General features: G+C 35.0%; 7 protein-coding genes and 2 pseudogenes across 9 annotated transcripts, besides 1 other annotated feature; 4 read left to right on the top strand and 5 right to left on the bottom strand.

Moving 5' to 3' along the window:
* Positions 1-13,667: part of a mobile genetic element that runs on past both edges of the window.
* Positions 26-610, top strand: TVAGG3_0885060 (phage tail repeat-like family; the record flags this gene model as incomplete). The annotated part of the gene is made up of 1 exon (XM_051250590.1): positions 26-610. One exon carries the CDS (start codon positions 26-28, stop codon positions 608-610), a length of 585 nt encoding a protein of 194 aa, XP_051086065.1.
* Positions 1,151-1,880, top strand: TVAGG3_0885050 (uncharacterized protein; the record flags this gene model as incomplete). The annotated part of the gene is made up of 1 exon (XM_051250589.1): positions 1,151-1,880. A coding segment is annotated over one exon (730 nt), but the record flags the coding sequence as incomplete, so codon positions are not given.
* On the top strand, positions 2,337-2,999 carry TVAGG3_0885040 (uncharacterized protein; the record flags this gene model as incomplete). Its single annotated transcript, XM_051250588.1, has 1 exon — positions 2,337-2,999. One exon carries the CDS (start codon positions 2,337-2,339, stop codon positions 2,997-2,999), a length of 663 nt encoding a protein of 220 aa, XP_051086063.1.
* Positions 6,406-6,857, bottom strand: TVAGG3_0885030 (annotated as a pseudogene). The gene has a single exon. A coding segment is annotated over exon 1 (452 nt).
* On the top strand, positions 7,320-7,766 carry TVAGG3_0885020 (uncharacterized protein; the record flags this gene model as incomplete). The annotated part of the gene is made up of 1 exon (XM_001326748.2): positions 7,320-7,766. The coding sequence occupies one exon, from the start codon at positions 7,320-7,322 to the stop codon at positions 7,764-7,766; it is 447 nt and encodes a 148-aa protein (XP_001326783.2).
* On the bottom strand, positions 8,955-9,059 carry TVAGG3_0885010 (uncharacterized protein; the record flags this gene model as incomplete). Its single annotated transcript, XM_051250587.1, has 1 exon — positions 8,955-9,059. A coding segment is annotated over one exon (105 nt), but the record flags the coding sequence as incomplete, so codon positions are not given.
* Positions 10,300-10,799, bottom strand: TVAGG3_0885000 (annotated as a pseudogene). The gene has a single exon. A coding segment is annotated over exon 1 (500 nt).
* On the bottom strand, positions 11,211-11,921 carry TVAGG3_0884990 (protein of unknown function, DUF4106 family; the record flags this gene model as incomplete). Its single annotated transcript, XM_051250586.1, has 1 exon — positions 11,211-11,921. One exon carries the CDS (start codon positions 11,919-11,921, stop codon positions 11,211-11,213), a length of 711 nt encoding a protein of 236 aa, XP_051086061.1.
* TVAGG3_0884980 (uncharacterized protein) lies at positions 12,227-12,815 on the bottom strand (the record flags this gene model as incomplete). The annotated part of the gene is made up of 1 exon (XM_051250585.1): positions 12,227-12,815. A coding segment is annotated over one exon (589 nt), but the record flags the coding sequence as incomplete, so codon positions are not given.

The following is a 13,667-nucleotide window of genomic DNA, read 5'->3' as shown; positions in this document are numbered from 1 at the left end:
AACTAAAATTTTTTACTGAGATGAAATGACCGAAGAAGTTGAAACGGTAGATTTGACACCACAAACAAAAAGTTCAGAACCATTGTCAAAACCTGTCAAAGAACTTACAGATGAAGAGAAAAATTCAATAATAGAAAGTGCCAGGTCTGGAAATACAAACCCTAACTACAAAGTCACTTTTCATAAAAATGGAACGGCAAGTATCTCAAAAAAGAAACAGACTCTCACAAATAAAATATTGAAGTCTGAAGGAACTAAAGAGACAACAGATGGAAAAGTTTACTTCACTGACCAACAGTTCATTATAGAACATCTCATTGACTTAGAGTCAAAATATTCTAAACTTTACAACAAACACAAAAAGTTGAAAGGAAAACAGAAACAAATGGCATATGACATTTATGAAGATGTTGACGACACAACTGAACCTGCAAGTGAGGTAAAGTCAGATGAACCGAAAAGTGACGAAAAACCAATAGAAGAAGGGAAGCCAAAAACTGAAGATAAACCAAAACCAAAGTTTAGTCTGGAGACTAAACCAAGTCAACCTTCATTAGCTGGTATGGGTTGGCGTCAAAGACTTATGGTAGCCGGTGGTTATGTAAAGTAAAGAAAAAAACATTTTTTTATTTTATTTGAAATGTACGCTGAGTTTGTTGGAGAAGACCGTTGGGAAACTTGTTTGTTAGATGAGAAATATGAAATGGCATACCATTTAAAACAAAACATTTTTTTTCAAAAAAACATTTTTTTATTTTATTTGAAATGTACGCTGAGTTTGTTGGAGAAGACCGTTGGGAAACTTGTTTGTTAGATGAGAAATAAAAAATTGCATGAAGTAAAAACGTTTTTAAAACAGTATATTTTTATTTTATTTGAAATGTACGATGAGTTTGTTGGAGAAGACCGTTGGGAAACTTGTTTGTTAGATGAGAAATAAAACATTGCATGAAATAGTAAAACATTGCATGAAGTAAAAACGTTTTTAAAACAGTATATTTTTATTTTATTTGAAATGTACGCTGAGTTTGTTGGAGAAGACCGTTGGGAAACTTGTTTGTTACAGATGAGAAATAAAACATTGCATGAAATAAAAAATTGCATACCATTTTAAAACGTTTTTAAAACAGTATATTTTTACATATATTAAATGCTTCAGGTTGAAAAACAAAGAACAAAAGTAGCAGATACAAAACCGTTAGACTATATCTTTACAAACGCTGGTAGAAATATTTCAGATGAAGAAATTTTATCCCGAACTTACAGGTTTGACTATCCAATTCGTTGGCTTCAAAGTCCTTCAGATGCAAAGGCAATAGGATTTAGAAGAGTTTTGTTTTCAAATAGAACTAACGCGTTTATGTTCGCAGTATATTTTCACGGTCAGTATAAAGGTTCTGATGGTCTAATAGAAAAATTTGACGAAATGAAAATCTTTACAATTCGTTCAGACGAAAGTCTTGAAAAAACTCTAAATGACTTTCAAACTCAAATAAACAAATACTACTGGGAATTTCAAGAAAAATACCACTCTTTACTAAATGGAACATACTATCTGAAGCTAGAATACGACAAGATGAACTCCACAGTTTCATTTCAAAAGATTGAAATTAACCCTCCAAGAGATACAGAGTTTTTATTTTGGGAAGTAGACAAACGTTCTTGGGCACAATTTCTTCGGTTACTAAACCAGAACGAACCATTACCACCAGATGGTCCATTTAAATTTATACTCCCACCAACAGATTTGACAGTTTATAGAAACGTGTTTGACCCTCAAAATGTCATGTGTCATGCAAGTTTCAGTTCAAGCAACAACAGTTTTCTGTGTATCGGTAAGGACTTCTATGACTTTGCTTCTAAATTCTACGAACCACCTAGTAACAGTTTCTCTGACTTTCAAGTTTGGTTCACACAAACGGTGTGCAGCATTAATACCATTATACTATGACTTTTATCTCGAATTGTCTTTCATATACAACTACGGAAAAGTGCTGAAAAAGTATTGAAAAATATATTTTAGATCTCACCAGGTCCCTCGGTCCCTCGGTCCCTCGGTCATTTTAACTTCTCTGAAAAAGTGTGACAACATGACATTTTGACAACAACACAGGAAATAGATTTCATCGTATTCTTTCACCCGTTGAATTTTGTATAAAAAGCAACCCGCGGAATTCCGGCGGTTGGTATATTCTTCACAAAATGCTTGTTTTGAGGTCGAGCCACAAACGAATGTCCGACGGTTAAGCCACAAACGAATGTCCGACGGTTAAGCCACAAACGAATGTCCGACGTCCCACCAAAAAATATTTTTTTATTTTTATTGTAAGAACAGTATGACAGTCGAAGCAAAAACGTTCACGAACAAATCTAATGGCGAAACATTCACAAAAGGCACCTATAACGGTATTGAAGTCTTACGTAGAGACAAGGATGGTTATATAAATGCAACAAATATGTGTCAGCAGTTTAGGAAAGACTTTAGAAAGTTGTTGGAAAATAAGTCCTGGGAAGAGTATTTTAAGGCATTTTGTGAAGAATATACCAACCCGCGGAATTCCGCGGGTTGCTTTATATACACAGTTCATGCAGGAATTCCCGATGAAATCAAACAGGTTAGAGGAACGTATGTAGACCCAAGACTCGTAAACTATATAGCAATGTGGGCTTCTCCAAAATATTGTATAGCAGTTGGAAAAATTCTGGACTCCATAGACAAGAAAGTTCATGAGAAATTAGATGAAGAAGAACTTGAAGATACAGCAGAGAATGCAAAACCTTTGTTCGAACAAGAAGTTAGAAAAATGCGTTTAAAACAAATAGAACATGAACATGAGATATGTTCTGGTTATAGAGATTCTCCATACGAACTAGACCAATGGGAACAAGAAGATTTAAAGAGAGAATTTAGAGAATATGAACTCGCTAAAGTTTCATTAGAAGCTGCAGAAGAGAGGTTAAAAGTTTGGGGTCGTTTTGTACAAAAATATTGTGAGTAAATGAACCATTTTATTTTTATTGAATTCGGCAAAAATATATTTTAGGGTAGATGGTTTTTAGGTGTCACCCGTTGAATTTTGTATAAAAAGCAACCCGCGGAATTCCGCGGGTTGGTATATTCTTCACGAAATGCTTGTTTTGTCAAGACTTTCATCGTACATGTTTTGTATAAAAAGCACCCGCCGGAATTCCGGCAGGTGGTATATTCTTCACGAAATGCTTGTTTTGAGGTGGAGCCACTTTTGGCTCCACCTGTTTTTTCAACCAAAACTCATTTTTGTCGGCAAAAATATATTTTAGATCTCACCAGGTCCCTCGGTCCCTCGGTCAACTAACATCTTTTTGAAAATGGTGACAACATGACATTTTGACAACAACACAGGAAATAGACTTCTTCGTCAATGTTTTGTATAAAAAGCAACCCGCGGAATTCCGGCAGGTGGTATATTCTTCACGAAATGCTTGTTTTGTCAAGACTTTCATCGTATATGTTTTGTATAAAAAGCAACCCGCGGAATTCCGGCGGTTGGTATATTCTTCACGAAATGCTTGTTTTGTCAAGACTTTCATCGTATATGTTTTGTATAAAAAGCAACCCGCGGAATTCCGCGGGTTGGTATATTCTTCACAAAATGCTTGTTTTGAGGTCGAGCCATTTTTGGCTCCACCGTATTTTTCAACCAAAACTCTTGAATTTTGTTGTTCCCGGACCAAAAACATATACGAAGAAGTCTTTTTCCTGGACTGTTGTCAAAATGTCATGTTGTCACCATTTTCAAAAAAATGTTAGTTGACCGAGTGACCGAGTGACCGAGTGACCTGGTTAGATCTAAAATATATTTTTGCTGAGTAAAATGACCAAATTTCATGAATTTCCTCATATGTTTGCTACCCCGACTTTTTTCGGCCTTGCATAAAACTCTATGAAATCGTGAAAAAATGACCAAATTTCATGATATAACTGTATTTTTTTGACGAAGTGAACTTTGACACTTCGTAAAAAAAATCCCTGAAATCGTGAAAAAATGACCAAATTTCATGAATTTCCTCATATGTTTGCGACCCTCGGAAAACCGCGGGTCGAGATTCCGTACGAAAATCGTAAAAAAACTCTATGAAAATCGTGAAAAAATGCTACCCTCGAAAAACCGAGGATAGAGATTCCGTACGAAAATCGTGAAAAAATTGCGACCCCGGTTTTTTTCGGGGTCGCCTAAAACTCATGAAAATCGTGAAAAAATGCTACCCCGACTTTTTCCGGTCTTGCCTAAAACTCATGAAAATCGTGAAAAAAACTCTATGAAATCATATTTTTTACAAGATAGAAAAATAAAATTAACGTTAGTTTTTTTTAAAAATATTTTTTTTTATTTTGTATGTAGAACAGGAAATGACAAGCACTGAGTTTGAAACAGTTAAAAGATAGACAATGACACCAAAGTGGTTAGAATTGGTGATTTAAACGTAAGATACTCAAAGAAATACAAAAAAATATTCTTTGTCAGACATTTTAAACTATCTGAAGGAAAGAAAGCACACGACTGGGTTAAAAAATACTTTCAACTCAGAAAATTTTGACAAAAAATCCTGAGCTGATGATATCGGTAAGATTCTATGGAACAAGAGCATATCTCATCGACAAAAGTCTTATACCAAGTAGTTTTGTTCTGGATTGACCCAGTTGTTGGATATAATTTCATAACATATGGTTCATTCGATACGGAACGTTGCTGTGAAGGCTTACTTTACATCGTTCAGAAACCGAAGGACTTCAATACAAAGAGATATAAGATAGGAAGAACATTTAATATAACTCAAAGATATGACAGTATAGTCAATAGAGTTAAGGTTGCGTTTGTTTAACGATATGAGAGCTGCTGAACAGAACTACTTGAAAAGTTTGAGAAAATGTATGGTGCTCCACGAGAGGTAAAGAAACGTTTGAAGTAGATGAGATCGACAAAAGATATAAAAGTATTTGACGAAGTTGCTGAAAAATACATGTAAAGCGTTTATTTTGGTCTTTTATACAAGATAGAAATAACGCTAATTTTATTTTTATTTTATTTTTTATTTTGTATGTAAAGACAGATATGACAACACAGAGAACACAACAACTGCTATCGTTCATGAAGATATAAATGAAGAATACGAGTGGGTTCAGTATAAAAACAGTTACGTCTCATTCGTTCGGTCAAAGATGACATGTACCAAATGCAAAGTATTTGAATGCTCTTCGTTCTACAAAGCAGCATACCATTGGTTTGAAAACCAACAGACAAAAGAACTTTTAGAAGAATTTCCTCATATGTTTGCTACCCTCGGAAAACGCGAGGGTAGAGATTCCGTCGAAAATCGTCAAAATTTGCCAAATGGTTTGAGAGGTTGGTATGTACATAGACTTCTTGTAAATGCTGTTGCAATGTGGGCTTCACCTCGCTATGCTTGTTATATTTTCATGATGTTAGATGAAATTCATAGACAAGAATGAAGAGCTAGAGAACAAGCTTGAAGCAAAAGACAAAAACATACAGAAAAGAATAGTTCGGTACCAAAAGGAAAGGAAAAAATATAAGTATATGATTTACACTGAAGAGATGGAAAATGAAGAAGAAGAGATATGGTTATGTTGCATTTAGTCAGAAGAAACAACAAAAGCTTTTACGGACTTGCTAAGATTTACAAATTGACAGAAATTGGTTTATCGCGAAAACTTACCGATTTCAATGACACCGAATGAAGATTTAAACAGATAGTTCAAGATACGTTACCTCAAACACTATGATATGAAGGTTGTACAATACTTACATTCAAAGAAGATTTGCCGTACTGAAAGAAAAGATAACAGAGTATTTCGATAACTTCAAAGAGGAAGAGTAAATGAACCATTTATTTTTCAAGCTTGACACCAAAGATGGCTCAGGTAGCTCTAATAAGGTAAATTGTCTTGTCGAGTCTTCCTGGCATTCCGAGTCTTCCTTCCGACAGGAAAAAATTTCCTTCCGACAGGAAAAAAATTTCCTTCCAACAGGAAAGTTTTTCCTTCCAACAGGAAAAATTTTCCTTCCAACAGGAAAAAATTTTCCTTCCAACAGGAAAAAATTTTCCAGTTGTCCGTCCGTAACCATTCAAATTTTCGAAAATTGAGAACTTTTTGGCCGACCTTCAGGAAAAATTTTTCTTTCCGACAGGAAAAATTTTTCTTTCCGACAGGAAAAAATTTTTCTTTCCGACAGGAAAAGTTTTTCTTTCCGACAGGAAAAGTCCTTCCTTCCGACAGGAAAAGTCCTTCCTTCCGACAGGACACAAACGGATGACTGAAGTACCACCAACCGAGTCCATTCCAAAGCCAGAAGAACGACAGCCCCAGCACCACAACAGACTAAGACTCAAACACTTACATTTTTACGCTTGACTTTTTACAATTTGAACTTTGTTTGCGCGTAGATGTGAATTCTGAAAGAAGTATGAGGGTCTTGTATGACTTTGTACTTCTCCCATAGTTCATGTCTGTCAAACTTACCTGCCATGGACTCTTTCATAAGTTCCATGAAATCGTCTTCGGACAATCCGGGGAAAAGTACAATGTCAGTAAGTATTCTCTTTACATCCTTACTTAAACTCTTTGCTGTCTGTACACAAATGACAACTGAAATGTTAAAGTGTCTGAGCTTCTTAAGAATTCGACACATGTCTTGTTCTCTATTCTTTAACAAAGGATGAGAAGCAAAGTCATCTAAGATAAGAAGACATCTGTGAGGGTAAGTCTTCCAATCGTAAGATTGCAATTTCTTCGAAATGTATTCTATCTCTTTCTGTTTGTTTCTGAAGTGTTTCTTCTCTAATATTCTCTGCATTTCCTCATTTGGGTCTTTAAACTTAGAATTGACATACTCATTTATAGCATTGTACTTCAAAACTCTTCTTTGGTACTTCTTTATCCAATCTAACAACTCAGAGTCTTTTATACATACTAACTTAGACTTTTTTATAATATCTTTGAACGAATTGACGGTTTGGTCAAATTGACCAGAAGTACTACAAATGACTACTAACTCATAGAATGGGTTCTTCTCATCTAGTTCTTGTTGTTGTGCAGCCATTTTAAGATAAGTGAAAGTCTTACCCGACCCAGGTGGTGCGATTAGACCTGTTATACCATTCTGAGCAAATAAGAACTTGTCATGTATGGGTTTTATCTGAGCATTTTCCAACTTCCTCTTGTTCTTGTTTAAAACATTCTCAAATTTCTTGTCAATGTCAGCAAACTTTTTTTCTAACATATTTTTAGAAAAATTAAAATTTTTATCTTTTAGGAAATGTCTAGCGATTTCGCTATCTATATTCGAGACAAGCTTTTCGACAGCAAAACATCTGTCGACCATAAAATCTTACATAGTGTAAACAAGAAAGGTGAATTTGTTCTAAAGTTCTGTTTCTGGGAATATGACAAGAACCATAAAACCTTAAGCAGAGAAGTCTTAAAATTTGTCAATGACAGACTTGTTGACAGAGATGACGCCTCTTGGAGAGATGAAGTCCAACAAAACTTCTTAGAATGCAAAGAAGACACATGCGCTGTTCTTGAAAATGAAATAGAAAACAGAATAGAAGAGCTATTAAAGGACAAAGCACTTTTACAAAAATATGGTTCTGAGAAGTTTGACATAACTCCACCAGAGAAGAAGAAGAGAGAAAAGAAAGAAAAGAAAGTAGAAGAAGAGAAGAAAGAACCAGAGCCAGAGAAAAAGAAATTTGACATGTAAAAATAAAATTTTATTTTTAGAACATTTCTGGGTCAATGTCAATGTTCTCTTCCTCTTTAGGAGCAAACACCGGCTTAGACTCTAAAATCTTTTTACCCAATTTACCTTGAACTTCAACTATCTTAGACTCATAATATTCATAGTCGTCTGCTTTCTTTGGTTCATAAGGTATAACAAGTTTGTATGCTTTGCCTTCTTTAAGGTTTGAAACCTTCTGTCAAAACTTTCTTTGACTGTTAACAAACCTTCTATGTCTAAGTCTTCAAATTTCGCACCATTTTTAGTCACAATAGCAAACTTAACTGGTTCGATGTTCCAAACTTTGTCAAATGTAGACTTTTCAAAATGGTAGAAGTAAACATTCAAATATGTGAATGGGTCTAGTTCTTCTTTAAGTCCTGACATGTACTTGTTGACTGAGATGAATTTCGTCATCTTTTCTATCGGATAAAAAAAATATTTTTTTTAAAATTTACTCAGAAAAATTTTTCTTTGTATATACACCATTCTGTACGTCTAAAAGACTTTTGACATTTGCCAAGAATGTTCGTTTAGACGCTGTCATATAACCATACTCTTGACAATACTGTTTATACGAATCGTACAATGACCTTTCATCTAAACACTCAAAGTCAGTTTCATCTATGAACAGTTCATATACACTCTTGTTTGCTTCTAACAATGTTTGTCTCTCTTCGGTATGTGGAATTTGTCTTGGATTGAACTTAGAAATATCTAATGTCATGAAATATGAGAACAAGTGGTTGTAAAAGTCAGATGTTAAAGTTTCTGCTAAGTCGTCAAAATATTCTGTATCTTGCATATGAGCTTCTGACGTTCTGACAACTACATATCTTCTGTCAGAACTTTCTAACTTCATCGGAACGGCGTTGTTTGAAACCATGACGAAGTTTGCAACATTTTCACAAACTCTTTGGTCTTTATATTTTCTTTCAACAACTCCAACTTTGTCTGTTATAAGACTCTTCAAAGCATCTGAGTTCAAAACTTTTGTTGTATCTATACTTTGAAGTTCGTTACATACTATAAGTTTCATATTCTCTATTGAAGAGTTAAATTTACCGCAGATGTTTTCTAAGTTTGTCATATTCGGGTTCGAATAGCCCTCTAACAGTTTGCATAAGATATCTGTAAAGAAAGTGTTCTTACCTGTTCCTTGTTTTCCAATTATGATGAGAGCAGTTTCATTTTTAGCACTTGGATGTTGTAAGATGTTTGCAAACCAACATAAGATATACTCATAGACTCTTTCGTTTCCATTGCATATAATTTCTTTGACATGGTCTAACCAAGCTTCTATAACATTTTCTTTCCATTCTACTTGTTCGTATTTATATCCAGTGAAGATAGAATAGAAGTTTGGAGATGGTGTATAGAACTTTATACCACGAACTGAAAAATCTTCTAACTTTGACAATAAGATATCCCAAGCATCTAACATCTTCATACCAACTTGTACGACTTTTATTTTCTTAAGTTTCTGTTTACATTCTTGTTCTGAAACTATTGTCGCTCTTGGTTTGTTAAAGAACATCCCATTCTTTCATGACATAACATTCTGGGGCAGAGTCGACATAAATGACTAAACGTTTCAAATTCTCGACTGCTTTGTTATAGTCTCGAAATGGACACATATTTCTGAACGCTTGGAAGTCATAAAAATCTGAAACGTCTATTCTGTACATTTTTATAAAAATAAAAAAAAATATTTTTTTATTCTTGACTTTGTGTTCCATTTGTTGCATTTGTTGTTCTTGAGCTATTTGTTGTTGAAGTTGTTCTTGTAGTACAATACTTTCACCAGTTGCATCTTCCAATTCGAAACTTTCTGCCGTCATTGACAAATACATAGGACATAAAAGTTTTACAGGAACAAAGTTTGCGTCAACTAAGGTTAAGTTTATGTTTGCTAAAGTGTTTGAGTTTACTAAAGCTGAAAACTCTGCATTCGAATGAACAATAGGCAAACCAGCAGAGAAAGTGTTGTTTATACGCATGAGTATCTTTTGGTCATAGTAGTTTCTGTCGACATTCGAATAGCACTTTGAACCTAAGTTTGAAACAATATATAAAATAGGTGTACTTAAAGTCAATGGAACAGAAACCTTGTATGACACCTTTTCCTGTTATAGGAAACTGTTGGTAGTAAAAACCAGATATAAGTTTTGTATTATAGCTCATATCGTTTATAGTAAACTCAGTCGGACATCCAAACATAATGAAACCTGCTCTAGTTGCAGCACATGTTACATCCGTCCTTAAAGTATTAAATAAGTCAACAAAACCTGTTGGTGGTATATCTGAGTAAGTATCTTCAAAGGAGTATTTTTTACCATTCACAACAACAAAGTCTTCTGGTGTCAAAAGAGCAAAACAGGCTTTAGTCGTCATCGTGTTTAAGGTCAGTTTACAATATCGTCCTTGAGGACTTTGTAAGTTTGTTGTTATAGAATTATATGACTCAGGGTTTTTAGTCGTAATAGTATAAACCACTATGTCTTCTGCCATTTACTTAGCAAGTAAATTTTAATGAAATGTTGTGGTCGTCAAATATTTTTATGACGTCTGGGAAACTATATTTTAAGTTCAACGTTTCACCTCCTTTCATAACGTATATCTTGTCAATGACATTATATGAAACACCACAGCAAGCAATGTCGGGTTCTATTTCTTTGATGTTTATATCGTCTGCCTCTGTCAAAAGTTTCAATAGTTCTTTCAAAACTTCATGAGGTGCAATGACATATGAGTTCACTTTTACAGGGTTGTGTTCGACCAAGTTTAACATTAACCCAAAGCCTGACAAATCTTCTCCTGAGTTTTAAGTTTGTCTTTAAGTTGTTGGTAGTCGTTTCGAATATCTGCAACAGAACTTAAGTCTCTGCTAACTTCAGGATATGTTGGTTGTTCTTTTACAGGAACTATTGTTATACCATCTTCGTCTTCGTATGGTTTCCCCACTTCAACATCTCTTTCTTTGACATTGACAACAACACTTTGACTGTTTGTTTGAGTTGGTGAATTTAACTTCACATCTGCCATCGCCATTAAACCTTTTGAAACACTTACGCTTCTATTTTTCGGAAATGACATTTTACTTAGAATAAAAAGATGGACGTATTTGAGTATCTCTTCGAATTGAAGCAAAACAAAGTTTACACACACAAACAATACAAGTTCATTGACAGAATAGTTCTTTATACAAACAATGGAAAATGTTATAGAATAGCAGTCTTTGCTGAACCAAAATATTTTCATAAAGCAAAGAAAGTTGGTATAACGAAATGGTGAAAGTTCTTGAAGCAGACAAAAATATAACAACAAAACTGACCGATATTTCTAAAGGTAAGTTTATAATACAATATTATATCAAAACTGGCGTACTGTCAATATTTGACGGAGAGAAGTCAGTTCAAGAACAACTTACTGACCTGCTGCCAAAATCTGCTCGATGGAAGCTGTCGTTATACCAATCTGAGGAGCCCCAGCAGGTTTCATCGAACGAATCTTCAAAAGAGCATCTTCCGTGAAAAGTGCTATTGGTTTTGTAAACTTCTTTGCTTTCAATTCATCTGGACCGTCTCTGTCACCAGTATATTGTATTTGAACTGTACCAACAGTTGAAATACCACCCATAAAGTCTTCTGAGTCAGCAAATGGAATGCCAAGCCAAAAGTTTGAACGGTCTCCATTTGTATATTGAGTGTTTTGACCTCCTGTATGAGTCCATACTTTCACATATGGCATAATAGAACTTTGCATTTCAGGGTTAATGGTTGTTGTGAAGTTGTTGTTAAAGTTCATAGCATCTAATGTCAAGTTGTATGACCTCATATCCTCAACTGTAGAATATTCTTCTCTTGGATAGTATTTGCCATCTATGTTTATATGATATTTAATACCGGGGTTGTAGAAACAAGAATAGTCATTTATAGTTCGTCTGAACAGTACAAACATAGTATCTGCATGTTTCATTGCAGTTGTTAAGGCAATATCTGTTCTTGCACCTGGGTCAGCACTTTGGTTTCCAACTTCACCTGCAAAGTCTTTGACAGATATTTGGTGTATAGGGAACATAAGTGGAACTGCAATATATTTGGCAGCTAAAGCATTTGAAATATCTGGGTCCAACATATAGACTGCAAGTCTGCTTTCTATTCTCTTGCATTCAAACTTTCGCATGTGAACTTAACTGGGTCCCAAGCAGTTCCAGCAGCATTGAAGTAGTAGTTTACTTCAGTGTTGAGGTTTGAGAAACCAAAGTCTTTAGTCAACTTTGTCTTTGCAAAAGTCACAGAACTTGGCTCCACCAGTTCCAGCTACAGTAAGAGTGAATGGGTCTTGTGTTGGTGCAATGACTAAGTTATTTTTGCTTGGAGTAAGTTCGATAGAAATTTTTCCTGCCCAGTTTGGCAAGTATCTTAAAAACCTGAAGATGAGGAAAGATGACAAAGGAACTCTAAGTTTCAATTTTACTTTGGTTACTGCTGCTGCAGTTTGTCCAGAAAGGTCAACATAAACTCCTGGAACGTTAGGGTCAAGTCTTCTTATTTTCTCAATAGTTGCATACTGGTCTGTTTGTTCTCTAGCTTGTGGTTGTACTGAGTTTCTCAAAGCGAACCATTCATAGTTTGCCCATGTTACTGTTTGAACTAAGTCAGAGTTAGAATATATCTTATATCCCATGAAAACTTCTGGAGCATATTGGTATCCGACATAGAAAATTCCATTGCAACCTTTCTTGTCAGACAACTTGGCAGAAGGTTTTATTTCAATGTCTTGTTCCACGTATAAGAAAGAGTTGTCAATAGAAATTATATGAAACCTGTCGCAAGCAATATCTACTGTTGTTGAAGAACCTTCTCCAAACTCACCTACGTTTCCATAAGAAACAGCAGTTGTATATTCGTAAGTTCCAGGAACTATTTCTGACCTTCTAATGGCATTGTCGCATTCGTTATACCATTCGGAAACATTTCCATTCATGGCATCCAAAACTGTTGGCGTTATATTCTGAGCGGCGTACATTTCATATGGGTAAAAATATAGAATAGTTGGATTTATATGTCATAATAGAACCCACGTGGACCAAGCTTTACTTTCTTCCTGACTGAGTTTTAACTCTTCTTTTTCCTTCATTGCCACTACTTTCACTAGATGAAGTTACTTCTTCACTACTTTCACTTTGTTCTACTCTTCTTCTTTGGGTCGCTTTGGTAACTTGCCCTCTGCTTCAAGTTGTTGCATCTTTGCCTCATGTTCATCTAGTATGTTGAAATTTTCCATGCCCTTTTTGCCTTTTGGCTCTGGTCGCCCATCTCAGGTAACCTATATCCTAGAAAGAGTTTGTCATAGTTTGTATTTGAGTCGTCGCGTATTGTTTGCATGACTCTGTCCTGAGTTTCCGGTTCAAGCTCTTCAAACAGTGCCTGTCCATATGGAATATGCTCGTTTCCAAATATATGTTTTTGTAGCCATTCTGGTTTTCTTTCCATGTTACCAACTATATCTTTTGTGAATGGGAAAGCTTTTACCCAATCTTTCAGTCTTGCGTCGTTTATTTCTGTAGTTGGTTTTATTTTGTCAAGGAACATGTTTTTCAATACTAACATTTCATTTGGTACTGTCCATTTGAGTTTTCTTAAATATTCATCCCTTCTCAGTTCATTGTCTGCAAAGTAAGTTTTTATGACATTTTGCAAACTTTCGTTTGCAAGGTCATGTACAATAGGTTCTCTTCCTTCTCCCTCCCTAACTTTCTTTCTAAACTCTTCACCAAATATACCATCTCTATGGTTCTGTGTAGTTCTTTGAGATAAATGTTCTAGAACGTCAGGTGTTATATTTCCATCAGCCATGTTCATTTCATACTGGTCCAAA

This window comes from Trichomonas vaginalis, chromosome VI (assembly GCF_026262505.1).
Source record: "Trichomonas vaginalis G3 chromosome VI, whole genome shotgun sequence".
Taxonomy (NCBI): Eukaryota; Parabasalia; order Trichomonadida; family Trichomonadidae; genus Trichomonas; species Trichomonas vaginalis.
Note: the sequence above shows the minus strand (reverse complement) of the source record. Positions and strands in the feature narration are given on the sequence as shown.